This window comes from Ursus americanus, chromosome 16 (assembly GCF_024610735.1).
Source record: "Ursus americanus isolate L20-20 chromosome 16, mUrsAme1.1.p, whole genome shotgun sequence".
Lineage (NCBI taxonomy): Eukaryota > Metazoa > Chordata > Mammalia > Carnivora > Ursidae > Ursus > Ursus americanus.
In genome coordinates, this window is record NC_142142.1 from 31053381 (window position 1) to 31072129 (window position 18749).

At 41.9% G+C, this 18749-nt stretch overlaps 1 protein-coding gene across 1 annotated transcript in view; it reads right to left on the reverse strand.

Annotated features, from left to right (window-relative positions):
• Positions 1 to 18749, reverse strand: part of HEPHL1 (hephaestin like 1) — an 86753-nt gene that overhangs the window by 37972 nt on the left and 30032 nt on the right. The window contains exons 6-11 of the mRNA XM_045790844.2: positions 13942 to 14110; positions 11449 to 11588; positions 11166 to 11297; positions 9378 to 9589; positions 4120 to 4270; positions 731 to 943 (exon numbers count right to left, since the gene is read on the reverse strand). Of these exons, the coding sequence (XP_045646800.1) occupies positions 731 to 943; positions 4120 to 4270; positions 9378 to 9589; positions 11166 to 11297; positions 11449 to 11588; positions 13942 to 14110 (1017 nt within the window). The remainder of the gene's footprint in view (positions 1 to 730; positions 944 to 4119; positions 4271 to 9377; positions 9590 to 11165; positions 11298 to 11448; positions 11589 to 13941; positions 14111 to 18749) is intronic.

An 18749-nucleotide genomic window follows, 5' to 3' on the forward strand; every position in this document is an offset into this window, starting at 1 on the left:
AACCCAGTCACCCAGGCCCCCATATTGGTTTCTTTTAAAGACTAATGAAAAAGTTGGGTTGGAGAAATATTTTGAATGCCCATAGCATCTGCTATCCTTATTTTTCATGCGACAGGTAGCATATGCTGCCATGTGTTGCCCTGTCTTTTATAAAAATGTCCCAATTATGTAATTAGCTTGGGAATCTTTAAGAGAAGGGATGAGTACTGGCACTTCAGTGGGCCCTCCATGGATTTCAGACCCAATGTAGTTTCCCCTCTAGGGAAACCAAAGGTACCCAACACAATGAAAATGGAGAAGTCTCCAAATAACTTATCAAAAGGCTACTATCAGTCTCTAGAGAAGGGAAACCAGGTCATGCCCATAACCTGGAAGCCTCCACGAGGCTGTCCATGCCTCCTACATGCCTCAGAGCAGCAACTAAAATGCTGGTGCTTGAAGAGAATAAGAAATATCCTCTTTCTTGGGGCCACATCATTCCTGGGAATGAATCAAGAACACTCTCTTAGGATTCGTGTGGTAAGGTTGTTTAGAGGACTTTCACTTCTGCTTTATGTCATTCTAGATACTTCTCTATTCTTTATACCGTGTGTTTGGAATAAAATAGTTAGGATCGTCTGATTGTAACCAAGGCTGTTTGCCTTGAAGTGCCCAAATTCAACCAATTTCTTCTAGAGTGTATGCCTGAAGATAGGAATTTGGTCACCGGAGACGGTCCTGCCAAGTTTACCTGCGTGGTCCGGCTGCATGAACACCGTTGTGGAGGTATGGGGAAACAGGGCTAGGGTGTCGCGGTGAGTCCCTCGTCGGTGGATGGTGTTCCCTTGAAAATAAACTCCATGCATATCCGTGTCAGTGCCCATTCCAATCATATGCCAGGAAACTCTGTCCTTTTTGCACATGCTTAGGCCTGGCTGGTTGCCAAACATAAAGCCATTAATAGCTAAATGAAAAGAAAAAGATAGTCAGAGCCCACTAGGATCTCTTAGATACTGAAAACACACCGTTTTAGTTAAGGATTATCAGCATGTGGGGGTGGGCTGTTCAAGTGTTCAAGTTCAAACTGTTTACAGAAGATCCTTACTACCAGAGAGTAAATAGTACTGGAAAAGTCACACCGTGAATCAATCCAAACTGGAGACTAAAATGAACAGTGAAGAATGAAAATATACAAATTGTGAAAATATCATATTTAACAATGTATACACAAGGGCACAAGTCCTAAGAATCAATAAGGAATAAATCAGGTTGTTTTCTGGCATAGTTTTTTTCTGACAAAATTGTTGGATAGTGTAATATGATACCCTGCAATTCACATTTGAGTTTTGCAGATTATAAGAGCATCATCCTTGTAAAAACGTTTATGAACTTCATCAATTTCCCCAAAGCCTGCTCTAGAACTCTTTTTTTTTTTTTTAAGATTTTATTTATTTATTCGACAGAGATAGAGACAGCCAGCGAGAGAGGGAACACAAGCAGGGGGAGTGGGAGAGGAAGAAGCAGGCTCATAGCGGAGGAGCCTGATGTGGGGCTCGATCCCATAATGCCGGGATCACGCCCTGAGCCGAAGGCAGACGCTTAACCGCTGTGCCACCCAGGCGCCCCCTGCTCTAGAACTCTTGATCTGAAAATCATTTTCTTTTGAGATTCTTATCCTGTTATCACTTTTAAGTGTCTCTTTCTCAGTTTGTTCATTCATTTCATTTTGTTAGATCTTCATCTGTCAATGGATTTCCATTTGATTCCAAAAGTTGCCAGACATCCCTTTACTGAGTTCATGGATCCTGCACCATTTGAAAGATTTGCAATTGATTGACATTGTATTTGCATGTCTGGTCGGTGGAGAAGGATTTTTTTTGCAGGGGAGGAGGTCCTAAATTTATAAGAGGTTAGTCTTTGAGTAAGTAATTTTGCCTTTTGAGTACTTTTACTTCCCTACCTGAATAAAATAACTGAAGGGCCTTTGAATAATAATGACTTAGATAATGAAGACCTTCTGTATCTCCCGAAATGAAAATAGTTTTCCTCTTTTGTATCAACTTCAGTCCACGGAGAGTGACTCCCTGGAGCAGTGCCTTGAACAGAATTTAGAAACCACATTCCCACTCTGTGGGGGATGAATATATTAACTGAAGGGCACTGTTTGAGGGGTGACTACACATAATTATGTCTCGTGCTTGATGTCCCTTAGAGAGATAAAAATTCTACGCTGCCCTACTCGTTACTAATTTCCATAGTAGGAAAGAACAACTATCATACATATGAATGATCTTCTTTTATAATCCCATTATCAGATAAAACTACTTTTTATTTCTGTGTCTGTAGAACCAGTGGTACTTGGTAATTTTACTCAAATATCTGGGATTGTTAGTAGAAAGTCTAAGAAGGCTGGAGGCTTCTGAGAAGAACACTGCATTTTCTGAAAAAAATCTTTGATAATGCTTTTGCAAATAAATTATGTAAATCTTGTCCATTGAACGTTAAAGAGATTTTTGTAATCTGGGGTGTTAATAATTTAGTCCTTGGCTGGCTGGTAGAGAACCTTCTCTTGCCCTGGAACTCTGTTTAAAGCCTCCCTTTCTGGAATATTCACTCACGCATTCAACAAACACTTCATATAAAGGTAGCCCAAGCACATGATAAGGTCTGGTAAAGAAGTTACGCTGTTCTGCATACGTGTGCAGCCTCGTCGCCTGACCCAATCAGTATTTGTTGACTAACCCAAGAACTACTGTAGGCATGCCTCTTTTTTGTCATAAAAGACCCCCAAGGACAGCTCACAAGCCCCTGGGGATGCCCTCGAGGGAAGGAGGTCAACAAACACCTTTGAATAGAGACTATATCGTAGGTGTAAGGCAAAGCACTGTCCACCATGTGAGCTACTTTCTCTTTGGTACTGTTGCAAGCCTGGAGATAGCATTTAATTTATAATTACCATAAATTTTAAATTAAAATACATTGTTTTCCTTGCATTTTGTTTTAGGTGTCATGTTCTACACGTCCAATATACGAAAGTTTGACGTTGTCAAACCAGGGTGGGGTTGGATGTGACATGGTCCTTTAGGGGTCTAATGCTTTCTCTTTACAAGCCTATCTTACATTAAATGTCTTTTGCAACTTAGCTTTTCCACAAAGGAATTGCTCCTTTTTTTGGCTACTAGGAAGGTTGGAAACAAATTTCATTATTCGGTTATAACAAAAATTTTATAGAAGATGGTATTGAAAATGAGTTACTCTGTGCTTTTCATTGGTCCAAGAGGAGACTGTTGGCATAAAGCACCCGGGATCATAGGAGTCTGTGAGCTGGCCGCTGTGGGTCACTTGGAACCTTGGACTTTTTTGGACTTCCTTGTGGGGAAGGGAGAATAGGGACTATTTTGTTATTTTCCCGAAATGTTTCAAAGGCAATACATAGTTGTTATCCTTGGTCTTAAAACAAGCAATTTGGCGCCTGTTCTCTTAGAGTGCTTGCTTCAGGCCCCTTTGTTGCCTGCAACTTGAGTAATTGTTTGAGTCTGGACTTTTCGCTCATTATTTCGTCACCTCAGGTAATATGCCCAAGACTAATGAGAACCCTGTGTTAGTCACACCAATTACAAGGTGGTTTGCCACTGTTACAACTGATATAAGAGACACTGAGAAGGAGAATTAAGTAATTCCTTCTAAGTAAGATCTGGGATGGGAATGGGTAGCTTTTTACAAATTAGCACTTCAGACAGTCCTTCACGTACTTGATAAGAGATGCTTTGCTGTTTAATGTGTATCTCTAATGATCGCTTGAATTATCAGACTTAATGATCTGATTATAAACCCAAGGGAGGGCGTTTTGTCAGTAATTTTGTACTTTTATAATGTACTGTGATCTTTGCTAGCTCATGTTCCGTGTTGCTTCATCTCAAGCTGATGATGTATTTCAGAAGTATTAATTAAGTTTCACAATATCGTTGGGAGATAGGGGGGTTTCACCATACCTTCTGAGATGAAGTCATGAAATAATTTACTTGTGACCAAGGACAATATCCAAGAATCCAAAATTAAGGTAGTTAAAACATTCAAAACATTTTCACTTCAAATGCAATTACTCCTTTCCCTTACAGAAGGGAAAGTCATTTTTCATACCGTGCATTCGGTTGGACTTCACAAAATCCTTGTCTTCTTTGTCAATACTGAAGGGGTGCCATGTAAACCTCTGAATGTTTTCGTCAAGGTACTTGCTCAAATTCTCATCAAAGACTGTGAATAGTAGGTAAAATTCCTTGTCTATTCCTTTCTACAGAGAAGAAAGAAACGAACGTATCAACAGTACAGCTTGGAGGGAATTCTTATCTCTACTTCACTTCCAAAGTGAACAGGAAGTAAATGAGGACAACTGGGTCATTTTGAAAATCAGGATTCCAAGCATGATTCTGATAAATTCATTTTATTTCCTAAAATTTCACCTTCCTAATTACATCCTTCTCCCTCCCCAAGAGACTTGCTCAGAGAAAATAAGTCCTTACTCAGAAACTTTCCTATACTTGGGACTCCTGTTTTCAGGCTGGTTGTCACTCTTTTATTCTCCATGCCCTGTCCTCTCTCTCTCTCCGACTGTGTCTCCTGGTCCTCACCCCTTGCTTACTCCAGCTGCCCTGGTCTTTTGCTCTTCTGTGATCACCCAGCTTCACTCCTGCTTCAGGAACTTTTCATGTGCTGTTCCCATTTCCTAGAAATTTCTCCCAGGCCTTGCCTGGCTTACTCCCCTACTCCATTTAGTTCTCTGCACAAATGTCACCTCCTCGAGTGCCCTTCCCTGACCACCCTGTCTAAAACGGTCACCTGGCTTCCACCCTGCCTGCAAACTCACTCACTCCCACTATACTCTTCATCATAGCATTTATCTCCACCAGAAATATTTTATTTATGACCTTTTTTTTTTTTTATTGTTTTCCCACCACATTGTAGCTTTGTGAGGGTAGGGGCATTTTAGGTTCCTCTCTGTGTCCCCAGTTTAAAAAAAATGCCTGGAAAAGCAGGTTCTCTATATGTTTTTGAGTGAAATAATGAATTCATATAACCCGTGAGACTTTGCTAAATTATGTTAGCATAAGTTGAAATTCAGGGGACCATGGATTACTTCCCACTGTGTCTATTACTAATCTATTTGAGCATGTCTGACCACACAGCATCCCACATTGCTGAAATATGCTTTTTTTTAAAGCTGAATCAGAGAGGCAACTGTATTTTCTGTCCCTCAACCATCTTCCTATCTCTAATGTGCTCCCCTCCAACCCACCCTTTACCCTGCTGCCTGCTCTGGAGGGATCCCCAGCAATGCCACTGATCGTATCTCTCTCCTTCTGAAACTGGACAATACAGTCTAAACGTGGAGTGATCTTGTCCTTGCCTACCTGCTCAGCCTCATCTCTTGGTCCTTCCCTCCTGGCTCTTTGACCAAAGTGAGACCAAGCTCCTTGCAGCAATCTGAACTCACTGTGTTCTGCAGGTCTCTGTCTTTCATGCGTGCATCCCTTCGACTTGAACATCTCCCTCCCTAACCAACCTCAAGGGCCAGTTTAGCTGTCCCACCTCTGTGAGGCTTTCCTAATGTATCATCGAAGATGTGGGTAGCCTTTGCTTTATTCTCATACCATACCTTATATACATTTACTGCTTTTATCATGTGGTGTTTTAGAAGGCAGTAGTTTAAGATCATAAACTATGAAAAGGAACAATGTAGGCTTGAAATTTTTCAAAGTAAAATATAAAAAACTGGGGAGAAATAAGAGATCGAATATATTTTAAAAGATTCTGGGGTTCTAATATCATTCTGCTGATCCACTGTGGGAACTAGGACAAGTGATTTACCCTCTCTAAGCTGTAATTCCCTTATCTGCAAAAGGACGATAAAAGTAGTCACCACTTCCTGTTTTTTGGTGAAGGTTAAATTAGATAATATAGGTAAACTCAGCATCTGGCAAATTCTAAGTGCTCAATGTTAATTGTGATTATTAGCTGTGATTGCAACTGTCCATAAAATAAGAAGCAACCACTGAAAGGTGTTGAGTTGAAGAACCTCATGACCTGTGAGTAATTTGGAAAGTAACCGGGTCTATGAGGGTGGGAAATTAACCCAGGAAAAGGTTAGAAAGTGAACCTGAATGATGGTTAATTTTTTGTGTCAACTTGACTGAGCTGCAGTATCCAAATATTAGGTCAAACATTATTTTGGGTGTTTCTATGAAGATGTGTTTGAATGAGATTAACATCTGAATTTGGTAGATGGAGTAAAGCAGATTGCTCTCCCCAGTGTGGGTGGGCCACATTCAATCAGTTGAAGGACTCAATAGAACAAAAAGTCTGACCCTCCCACAGGTAAAAGGGAATTCCTCCTGCCTTTGAAGTGGAACACTAACTTTTTTCTGCCTTCAGACTCAACCTCAAACACAGGTTCTTCCTGGGTCCTGAGCCTGCTGGACTTTTGTGTCTCCTGGGTCTCCTGCTTGCTGACTCTCTCTGCAGATCTTAAAACTTGTTAGCCTCCATAATCACGTGAGCCAACTCCTTATAATGAGTCTGTTTCTGTTTCTATATACATCCTTATGGTTCTGTTTCTCTGAAGAACTCGGATTGATCCACCCTGCTACTTGTGCATGGAATGCATCTGAGTGGTGGCTAGAGTACACAGCACAAAGCTCTTTTGTGAAGAGTACTACATCAGTACAATTTAGGCTCCCATAGCAGCAGGGAAACTGGGAGGTCTGAATCCTGGTCCATCACACAACTCTGAGTGTTGAAATGTGGATACGGGAAGTGAGTTTTGCAAATAAGGTCATCCTGGAATTTTTAGTGTCTACTCGCAGGCCACACATTTACTGTTTGAGTGTGTGTAATGTGGCATTTTCTGCTACCCAAAATTCTTAATATGATTTTGGAGTGCTTATCCTATATTTTATTTATTCAACCATAAATATCGGTTGAGTATCAACAGTGTACTGGGCATTGTTCTTTGAAATGAAGATAAGACAGACAAATTCCATGCTCCATGCTACTTATATTCTTGTTAGAGGAAACATACCAGACACATAAAAAACAAACAAAGAAACTGTCCGATGGTGGTAAGCGATATTAAAATCAGGTGATGTAATAGAGTATGACTTTAGCTTGGTGATCAGAGAAGGTTTTTCTAAGGAGGTGACAGGAAGAGCCAGCCATGCAAAGGTGAGGGGAAGGCATTGCAGGCAGAGGGAGCCTAGTAAAAAGGCCCTAAGCCAAGGATAAGGTTGTCTTGTTCAAGGAACAGCAAGGCTTATATGGATGGAGCAGAAGCAAGCATAAGGGAGTGTGGGAGTCATATCAAAGGAAGAGTCAGAGGCTGCTAAGAAATGTAGATTTTTATTTCAAGTGTGATAGGAAGCTACTGGAGGGTGTTTAACATGGATATGATTTGATCTTATTTGCATTTTAGAAAGTCACACTTGCTTCCCTGTAAAGAAACAGATCACAGGAGAAACAGGGGCATGAAGAGGGGATGATGCATGATCTAGGAGAGCTTGGACCAGGCAAAATATATTTTCCTTTTGTTATGAAGAACACCGGAAACACAGCTAAATTTTCAAGTGTGCTCAGATTTGATAATAGTACAGTATCAAGACTCATTTCCTGACCTGGATAATTATGTTGTATTTATGTCAGAAAGTGACTTAGCTTTCTGGAAACATGCCGAAGAGACATCAAGTCTACAACCTACCACAAACAGGTCAGGAAAAAACAACAACAACAACAGAAAAATGAAGAGAAAGCTGATAAAGCAAATGAGGCAAAAGGTTTATATTTGGGGGATCTGGGTAAAGGATATATGGGAATTCTTTGTGGGGTTTCTTTTTTTTTTTTTTTTTGGCAACTTTTGCATAAGTCTGAAATTATTCAAAGTAATTATTCAAAATAAGATAGGTATAGATGGCTGGATAGACAGAGAGTAGAAGTAGGGAGTCTGATTAAGTGGCCATTGTGGAAAGCATGGGTGTTAGCAAAGGGCCCCATTAGCTTCTGGTTAGATTCTGTGATATCCATTCACCCCCGGGAGAATTTCCTGGAAAGAGATGTAAATACGTCTTTCATGTTCTCCATCTACCTGATGAGGAGAGACCTAAGCTTTGACCTATAGAAGGCCTGGTTTAGTATGTGTTTCATAAGTACTTTTTGCATTGAAAAAACTTTGGCCAAATGGATTTCTCTCTCAGCTAAGTCCCAGGTGTGGGGTATTTCAGGTTACTATTAATTTTTTCATGAACTTCGCATAAATGGACTGTCTATGAGCAGTGTTTGGCTCAGGCAACAAGCTTCAGATTCTATGAGGTGCTTCTAGCAAGCATCCAAGCTATCGTCAAATGGATGTAGCGGCAAAATCAGAACTACCTTACAGAAGCTTCTGGCACTCAACTTCCTGGGCTCAGTATTTAACTATAGGAAGCAGGGTAGTGTATTGGAAAAACAAACAAAGTTGGAAGCTCAAAGCTTAGTTTCACTACTTACTACTTGGGATATCATTCAGTGTCTCTGGGCCTCCATTTCTTTAGCTTTAAAATAGGAATGGTCATTCTGCTTTGCCTTATATGACTGTTGGGGTACAGTGTAACTGTTCAGTCTTATTACACATGCATTATTGAGGGCCCATTTGGAGGGCCAGTGACACACCGAGCCTCTAATAGACATTTCTAGGATTAGACCTTTGTGCAGGGAAATGAAAATCTGAGGTGGACCCAGACACTTTGCGTCCTCTACCTAGAAATTCCCTGGAGCCCAGAAGTGGGTGCTTATAATGCCAAACATTATAAAATATACCATGTGAATAAATAGTCTTGCTATTTCTGATTGGTGAAGTAAATCGAAATGGTTGCATGATTAGATTTTCCTCCTTTCATCAATGTGTTTAATATCATGTAGACATAGCTTGAAATGCTATACTTTGCCACACTAGTCAGTGCAACCAGCAAAGCCACCAAGTTGGGATTCTAACATGTGGCCAAGTTTGAGAAAACTTGTCCAATAAAAAAGGGTCCCAATTCCTAGTCCATGCAGATCTCTGAAGATTCTAGAATTAAAGCAATGCACAAGGACAGGGACCCACCAAGTTCCAGCCACAACAAACAGAAATCCTGAGTTTCTGGGTGGGCATCTATAACTTTCAGATCTTAAATTTACCTTAAATTTAAATTCAGATCTTAAATTTACAAAAAATAAAATAAAATACTCATTCTGTATCTTAAGTCAATTTTAAGAAGAAGGAGGAAAAACCGCTTTTCATACCTGACACCTTATTATACTCTAATCCCTAGCCATATTACTGCTCTCTCCCACATACAACCCTGAGGAGAATTTAGTGACCTTTGATGGCCTACCTGTGTCCCATCGGCATTGAGAGCACCCTTCTTACAGACTAGTAAGGGCCCCACAAGGCCAGCACTGGTGTCCTGGATGGGTTCCACCGCTGAGAAGTAAAGATAGGTCAGACAGGGGGGATCATCGACTGTTGGGCTTACACTCTCAGGCACCGTCCATTTGTATGTGAAAGTTTCACCTGGCTTCACATGGGCCCCTGGCTTCAGAAATCCTGAGCAGATAAAAGAGACAGTTACTCTCAAAGCAGGAGCCAAGAACATTAAATTTGTCAGACTGGGTCTTCCAGCCCTGGGGTCTCTCTTTGATGATGTCTTTTGTAGAAGGACAGTTGTTTTCACTTATGTATCCTACCAGGGAGGTCACTGCCACAGTCTGCTGTTGTATGAGATAGAAACTTGTATCCAAGGGTCATCAGAGATTACATTTAGTGTCTTTGTAGATACTATTTCCTACTCAAATACTAGGTTTAGCAAATATGAGAAGAGTGATAGTTGCCTAACAATTAAATGTAAATCCATAAGCTCTCACTGAATGTCTTAGTATGTGGAATACATTATACTCAGCACTGCAGAGGATACCCCAAAAAGTTAAGCAAGCACCTTATCGTTGAAGCGTTTGAAATCTAGGCTGAACTGGGGAATGAGCCAAATAACCATAAGATAGAAGAAGTAAGTGAAGACACTGGGTGACAAAGCTGGTAAGTGGCAGGTCTGGGATTCAAACCGATGGCTGTCTGATTCCAAAGACTTGGCACTCAGCCTGCTCATTAGATTGCCAAATGAACACGCTGAGTCTCCAGCCAGGCTGAGACCAGAAACTCTCTGCACCTTGTCCAGAGCTTTGCAGAAAGGTGCCCAGTAAGTTTGCTAAGGTAAGCAATAGAAAATATAGACATTTGGGCTGTCACTGGTGGTCTTCCTACACACACACACACACACACACACACACACACACACACACACACAGAGTCATTGTGAGCACGTTGACCAAGGAGAGAGTATAGGTAAGAGAGTGTTGCTGCAGGATGGGGGATGATGATGGGTCTGGGGAGGTGGAATTCTCCCTCCATTGCTTCCTTCTCTGTTCCCTTACCATCACCTCAAAGCCTGCTCTGGACTGGGCCTGGCCCCAACCTTGGGCATGATGTATCCCAGACACTCATGTTGTCTGTTGCAGTGATGGGAAAGACTTCAAGGAGACTAGGAGGCTCCCAAGAGCAGTATCATGAGTGGAAGGATCGTTCCTGCAGCCACTGGGCAGAAGCTGCCTTTCTTACATGTAGGGAGTCTGTGCTACCCCCTCTGTGATGGGGAGAGGCCGTATATGATGGTAAGTACAGAAGACTGATTAAAAATAAATATTTGTCAACAGAGACAGAGCAAAGACCATGTGCATGATTTTGATGTCAACCAAACATTGGAAATCAGATTTTATCCTCAGCCTTTATCCACAGAAATCCCCTATAACCTGTGGTTAAAAAGCTCTCTGTCTTAGGGAAGTGAGGGTGACCGTGAACGTAGCTCACTTTAAGATTTAAAAAGGAAAGGAATGAAGATTTCCTAAGACTACTGTAGAGCAGACCCTGCCCTGAATTCTCTCTAGCTCCTTCTGAAGCCCTGTCAGGTGAGAGTCAGTATCTTCATTAGTAGGGAGAAGAGCAAGGCACAAACTCACACAAGCTCCCAGGGCTGGTAAGAAAAGGGGCCAGCATTTGAACCAAATCTATCCAGTTCTAAGTCTTCTGTTCCCTCATTCTCTTTCCTCCCAGAGGCCAGGCTGAGACTCACCATCTATATTTGGGGCTGCATCAGAGGCCTTGTCATAGATCACGCCATGGGGCAAAATACTGTAGACTTTGTCGGCTTTGTTGGCAAAGGTCACTAGCAGGGTATCACCCACCTCTGCCCTGATGACGGGGCCTGAAAGATATCAAGAGTAGCAGGGAGAAGAGGATGAAAAGGGGCAGAAGGAAGTGAATATAGGCAGGAGAAGAAGAGTCATTCCATGTACATATATGCCCCGCTAATGCATCTCCCCCCATTCAAAACATGACAGATGGTTTTATTCTACCAAGAATTCCAAGATGGGCTTCTGCCTCAGAGAGTCTCTTTCTTCGAGTAAAAGTTGCATCAACATACTCCATATACTGAGCCTTCCAATATTTTCCTCCAATTCTGTTGTCCCCTTGTGTGAAGTAGAGCTCGGAGTCACTGTGTAAAGAATAGGAACCTGAGAGCACATCTCTACATATTCACCAGATGTCTTAATCATGGAGCTTCCTTTTATTATCTTTAGCTCATTCACCCACCCATCTCCCCGGGAAAGATGGTCCAGTCTTCAACCAAGTTCCCCGGAATAGTCAGCCAGCCTTGAAAGTCTCCAGAAGGCTGGATGATGGTCAAGCTCATTCCTCTCTTAGCCACCGTACTTTCTTCCCCAGAGGTCCCGCAACCAAAGAAAGCGCAGGTGAACTCCATTCTTACTGGAGTTGGAGTTCCAGAACGGTGTTCTACAAAGTAAAGAGCTAACTGGTATCTTTGCAGGGTAAGTATCCCTCTATCTCTTGCTGATGTCAATATGAATAGTTTCTGCATATAGTAAGCTCTTTGATATCTGGCATGATTAAGGAATGGAGTGTCTAGTTAATCAAATAGTTTAGTCAATGGAGAGTTATTGTATAAGCTATATACGTGAAATACCAAATTCCAAAGTTGTGAACTATGGTGAGGTGAATTCTGATGAGCACTATCTCTAGATACCTTATTTTTGCTGATGGTGCCAGCACTCCTGCAGGTTGGTTTTGTCTTCTCTCTCTGCCTCATCTCCTTATTTTGTTTGTTCATCCTTCCTTCTCTGTACCCTTTTTGCCTCTTTTCCTTGCCTTTCTCCCCGCTGTCACCACCTCCGTACCTGCCCCTGTCACCTTGTGTTTGCAATATTTTACAGAGCTGCAGCTGCACACTCCACGCCCTCCCTCTGGCCTCAGCTCACTCCGGGTTCGCCCTCAGCATACGCACAGCTACAGCATTAATCTCCAAGATGGTTATTTCAACGGCCATTTACCTGCTCTAACATCTTCCTCTTACAGCCGCCAATCTGATAAAGTTCAAAAGGATTATAGGACCTCTGCAGTTGAGATCCAGTTTACCCAATCCTCTCTCCATGGCGCTAGGCAAACCTCCACTCCCCTGCGCAAATCCTCCATCCAATCATTTTGATGTCACTAACCCTGGCATTTAAAATTTCCTTCCTTACGATTCACTTATATAATTTCCACTATTCTTCAAGACTCTGCTCAAGTCCCATTTCCTCCATGAAGTGTTCCCTGGCTGTCTCAGCTCTCTCTGAATGCCCAGAGAACTCACTTGTCTGGACAACTCATCTTAATCTTATTTGCAACTTGCCAAATTACTTCTCTTCTGCACACATGGGTTCTTTCTGACTTGAGGGTGGGAACACTGCCTTAGACCTTCCTGCAACCCTCATGTCAGTTTTTATGTTTGTTTTCACATGTCACATTAAATATCAGTTAAATATAGTTTAATAGTTCATATTTTATAAGGTGCTTCAGAATTCTGGAAGGAAGGCTTCTAAGACAAAATTCCCAATGCCAATTCTCATTACTCTGCCTATGGAGAAATACTGGTCAATAGAATGTCAATATCAAACAGGTTCATATATGGTTCATACATATTCTTTAGGTTAGGTTCAAGGGCATTGGTTTGATGGAAGAATGAATAAATGAATAAAATTATGATTAAAGAAATGAAGGGTATCTTATCCATCACAAAGAGAATTTTAAAAACACTCCCTCAAACATAAAAGAGATCATGGGGTAATAATGATCATTCTTGGTATCATACTGCACGTCTTTAAATGCTTTCACAGACACCATTGCACAGGATTCTATAATATAAGTCACAGGAGTCCACATCTACTTAATGAATTGCTAGATTTAATTTGAAAACTACTACATGCTATGGGAGAGAAAATGATTAACAATGACTCAGGGGTCAGGGGAGGCTTCATTTAAGAGGTGACATTAGAATTAGATTTTGAAGGAAAAATAACATTTTGTTGGATAGGAAGGAAAAGGACACTCTGGGTAGAGGGGGTATAACTTATCAGGCTATCCTTGAACCAAAAAGGGTAGCTTTCCTTGGCCAGTTCACCTCCACTGAAAGGGATCCTGTCTTATTCTCTCTTCAAAACTGTCTTTTCCACATGTGCAAAGGCCTTATTCTATTCTCTATCAGCTTAGTATTTCTCATGGCACTTAGCACTGCAATTTGCACCCAAGACGTGCTCAAGAAATGTTTGATGAATGAATGAATGAATGTACTGCTTTGATTTAGGCAGCCAATCATGACACAATAAATACTCTTCCAATTCTCAGCAATAGGTTCTTTAAGGGGCTCAGAACCCTTTAAGTGGTGTCGTTACACCATCTATGGAGTATGTGCTCATAGGAAATGGGCTGGGAATACAAGTGAAGTCACAGGAAAAAGTCTAACAGATGCCTCTCTTAAGAGAAGCTTAGAAACACCAGCAAAGAGTACTTACCTGCCAGAAGCATTTAGGGGAAGACCACTGAATTTGTTATAGCCTTGAGGAGCATAATCCCAAAGAACTTTTTCAGCTGCTATAAAGTAGTGCCTCTGCTGACCCTTCATTTTGGGGTGAGGAATGTCACCTTTGCAGTTACCAACGTTGTACTGTCCCAGCATGCCAGCTGCAGAACAGAGGAAAACCACAAGTCAGAGTTTAAGTGCTCACAAAAGAAATCAGACAGGATAAGACTGATAATCTGACTTCGTAAACATTGAAAACTTTTGTACAGAAAATAGGAACTCAACGAAGTTAAAAGTGAAGGATAAATGGTGGGTAAGGGGATACCTTAACACATAGGACAAAAGATTAATATGTGAATATATTTGACAAATAAGAAAGAAGAGAGTAAATCTCCCAATGGAAAAATGGACAAGAGACATCAATAGATTATTCATAAAATCTATCTAAATACCATTGACCTATAAACACATGAAAAAAAACCAGTTCAAGGTTAATAGTAATCAAGCGACACTATTGGGGGATTGGGAAGATGGCAGATGAGTAGGGGACCCCTTTTTCAGCCGGTCCCCTGAGTCGAGTTGAATAGGTACCAGACCAGCCTGAACATCCACGGAATCAGCCTGAGACGCAGGAAGATACATCTGGATCTCTACAAATGAACATCTCCAGCGCTGAGTATTGAGGTACGAAGCGGGGAGCCGTGAAACCACACACAGATATCGGAAGATAAATGGAAGGGGGAGGGAGCCACTGCGTTCGGCCCCGGGAAGCATTAGCCACCTGCACGGGGGAGCGGGCAGGCTCACGGACTGGCACCCGCGAGAGAGCAGACTGAGACCATGAGCCGGGGAACGCGCGTGACCAGACTGAAACGGAGCTCCAGTGTGCTCACTGGATTCAGACTGAGACCGGGAGCTCCGGAGTGCGCGCAGGGCAGCTGGCAGCTGGTGGTGTTAGAAACACAAAGGACAGAAACGCGCTGGCCCTGGAAGTGAGGGCTGGGACACCGGGTGTGGGGCGCACATCCCGGGACGCTGCAGGGTTGAGCAGCACCAACACAAACAGAGTTAAAGTGGCCAGAACATCAGTGGAGAACGGGCAGCAATCCCTCTGTTCTGAGACAGAGGCTGAGATTCGGCCGCTGCTGCTCTGACTCTCAGAAGAGGCACAGCAAACCGCCAGGGAAAGCTGCCAGAGAACAAAAGCCTGGAAAGACCGGCTCACAGGGTGCCTATCCCCTACCCCCTCGCATGGGGACACGGAGACTCTACCCAAACAGGGCTGCCTGAGTATCGGCGCGGCAGGCCCCTCCCCCAGAAGGCAGGCTGAAAAATCAAGAAGCCCACATCCCTAAGATCCCTATAAAACAAGGGTGCACGGCCTGGGTCCCAGTCAATAATTTGGGCTCTGGACAACCCCGCAACCTCTCCTCATCAGAATGACAAGAAGGAGAAATCCCCCCCAACAAAGAAAAGACAATGAGTCTGTGGCCTCTGCCACAGAACTAATGGATATGGATATAACCAAATTATCAGAAATGGAATTCAGGGTAACAATGGTCAAGATGATGTGTAGACTTGAAAAAAGTATTAACGAAAATGTTAATGAGAATATAGAATCTCTAAGGGCGGAAATGAGAGCGAATCTGGCAGAAATTAAAAATTCTATGAGCCAAATGCAGTTAAAACTAGAGGCTCTGACGGCCAGGGTCACTGAGGCAGAAGAACATATTAGCGAATTGGAGGATGGGTTAGTAGAAGAAAAAGCGAAAATAGAATCTGGACTTAAAAAAATCCACGCCCACGAATGTAGGTTACGGGAGATCACTGACTCAATGAAACGATCCAATGTCAGAATCATCGGCATCCCCGAGGGGGTGGAGAAAAACAGAGGTCTAGAAGAGATATTTGAACAAACTGTAGCTGAAAACTTCCCTAATCTAGCAAGGGAAACAAACATTCGTGTCCAAGAGGCAGAGAGGACCCCTCCCAAGCTCAACCATGACAAACCTACGCCACGTCACGTCATAGTGCATTTCGCAAATATTAGATCCAAGGATACAGTATTGAAAGCGGCCAGGGCAAAGAAATCTCTCACGGACCAAGGCAAAGGTATCAGAATTATGTGAGACCTGTTTACACAAACCTGAATGAGAGAATGAGAGAAAGGGGTGGGGGGGCATTTTAAAATTACGTCAGGCCTGTCTACACAAACCTGAATGAGGGAATGAGAGAAAGGGTTGGGGGGGGCATTTTTAAAGCTCTTTCAGAGAAAAACATGCAGCCAAGGATCCTTTATCCAGCAAGGCTGTCATTCAGAATTGGTGGAGAAATAAAGACCTTCCAGAATCGCCAGTCATTGACCAATTTCGTAACCACAAAACCAGCCCTACAGGAGATATTAAGGGGGGTTCTATAAAGGTAAAAAGGCCCCAAGAGTGATACAGAACAGAAAGTCACAATCGATAGAAACAAAGACTTTACTGGCAACATGGCATCATTAAAATCATCTCTCTTAATATTCAGTCTCAACGTAAATGGCCTGAATGCTCCCATAAAACACCACAGGGTTGCAGATTGGATAAAAAGACATGACCCATCCATTTGCTGTCTACAAGAGACTCATTTTGAACCCAAAGATACCTTCAGACTGAAAGTAAAGGAATGGAATACCATCTTTCACGCAAATGGACCTCAAAAGAAAGCTGGGGTAGCAATTCTCATATCAGATAGATTGGATTTTAAACTAAAGACTATAGTTAGAGACACAGAAGGGCACTATATTATTCTTAAAGGATGTATCCAACAAGTGGATATGACAATTATAAATATATATGCCCCCAACAGGGGAGCAGCAAGATACACAAGCCAACTCTTAACCAGAATAAAGAGACATATAGATAAAAATACACTAATAATAGGGGACCTCAACACCCCACTATCAGAAATAGAACACCCTTGCAAAAACTCAGTAAAGGAACAAAGGCTTTGAATGCCATACTCGACGAGTTGGACCTCATAGATATATATAGAACACTACACCCCAGAACCAAAGAATACTCATTCTATTCTAATGCCCATGGAACATTCTCAAGAATAGACCATGTTCTGGGACACAAAACAGGTCTCAACCGATACCAAAAGGATGAAATTATTCCCTGCATATTCTCAGACCACAACACTTTGAAATTGGAACTCAACCACAAGGAAAAATTTGGAAGAAACTCAAACACTTGGAGACTAAGAACCATCTTGCTCAGGAATGATTCAATAAACCAGGAAATCAAAAATCAAATTAAACAATTTATGGAGACCAACGAGAATGAAAACACAACAGTCTAAAACCTATGGGATACTGCAAAGGCAGTCCTAAGGGGGAAACACATAGCCATCCAAGCCTCACTCAAAAGAATAGAAAAATCTAAAATGCAGTTTTTATATTCTCACCTCAAGAAGCTGGAACAGCAACAGAGGGACAGGCCTAATCCACGCACAAGGAAGCAGATGACCAAAATTAGAGCAGAAATCAACGAATTAGAAACCAGGAGTACAGTAGAGCAGACCAACAGAACTAGAAGCTGGTTCTTTGAGAGAATTAATAAAATTGACAGACCTCTGGCAAGACTTATCCAAAAGAATAGAGAAAGGACCCAAATTAATAAAATTATGAATGAAAAAGGAGAGGTCACAACCAACACCAATGAAATTGGAAGGATTATTAGAAACTTTTATCAACAGCTTTATGCCAATAAATTAAGCAATCTGGAAGAGATGGAGGCCTTCCTGGAAACCCATAAACTACCAAGACTGAAACAGGAAGAAATTTATTTTTTATTTATTTTTTATTTTTTTAATTTTTTAAAAAGATTTTATTTATTTATTTGACAGAGATAGAGACAGCCAGCGAGAGAGGGAACACAAGCAGGGGGAGTGGGAGAGGAAGGAGCAGGCTCATAGTGGAGGAGCCTGATGTGGGGCTCGATCCCATAACGCCGGGATCACACCCTGAGCCGAAGGCAGACGCTTAACCGCTGTGCCACCCAGGTGCCCCGAAATTGGTTTTTAAGCAGATAATTAATTCTGAGGAGATTGAGTCAGTGATAAACAATCTTCCAAAAAATAAAACTCCAGGCCCGGATGGTTTTCCTGGGGAATTCTACCAAACATTCAAAGAAGAAATAATACCTATTCTCATAAAGCTATTTCAAAAAATAGAAACAGAAGGAAAGCTACTGAACTCATTCTATGAGGCCAATATTACCTTGATCCCCGAACCAGGCAAAGACCCCAACAAAAAGGAGAATTACAGACCGATTTCCCTAATGAATATGGACACCAAAATCCTCAACAAGATCCTGGCTAATAGAATCCAACTGTACATTAAAAGGATTATCCATCATGACCAAGTGGGATTCATCCCTGGGATGCAGGGGTGGTACAACATTCGCAAATCTATCAGTGTCTTAGATTTTATCCAGAAACAAAAATTCAGAAATCATATGATTCTCTCAATAGATGCAGAAAAAGCATTTGACAAAGTACAGCATCCTTTCCTGATTAAAACCCTTCAGAGTGTAGGAATAGATGGTACATTTCTCAAGATCATAAAAGCCATCTATGAAAAACCTACAGCAAATATTATTCTCAACGGGGAAAAGCTGGAAGCCTTTCTCTTAAGATCAGGAACACGACAAGGATGCCCACTCTCGCCACTATTATTCAACATAGTACTAGAACTCCTTGCAACAGCAATCAGGCAACAAAAAGGTATAAAAGTTATCCAAATCGGCAAAGAAGAAG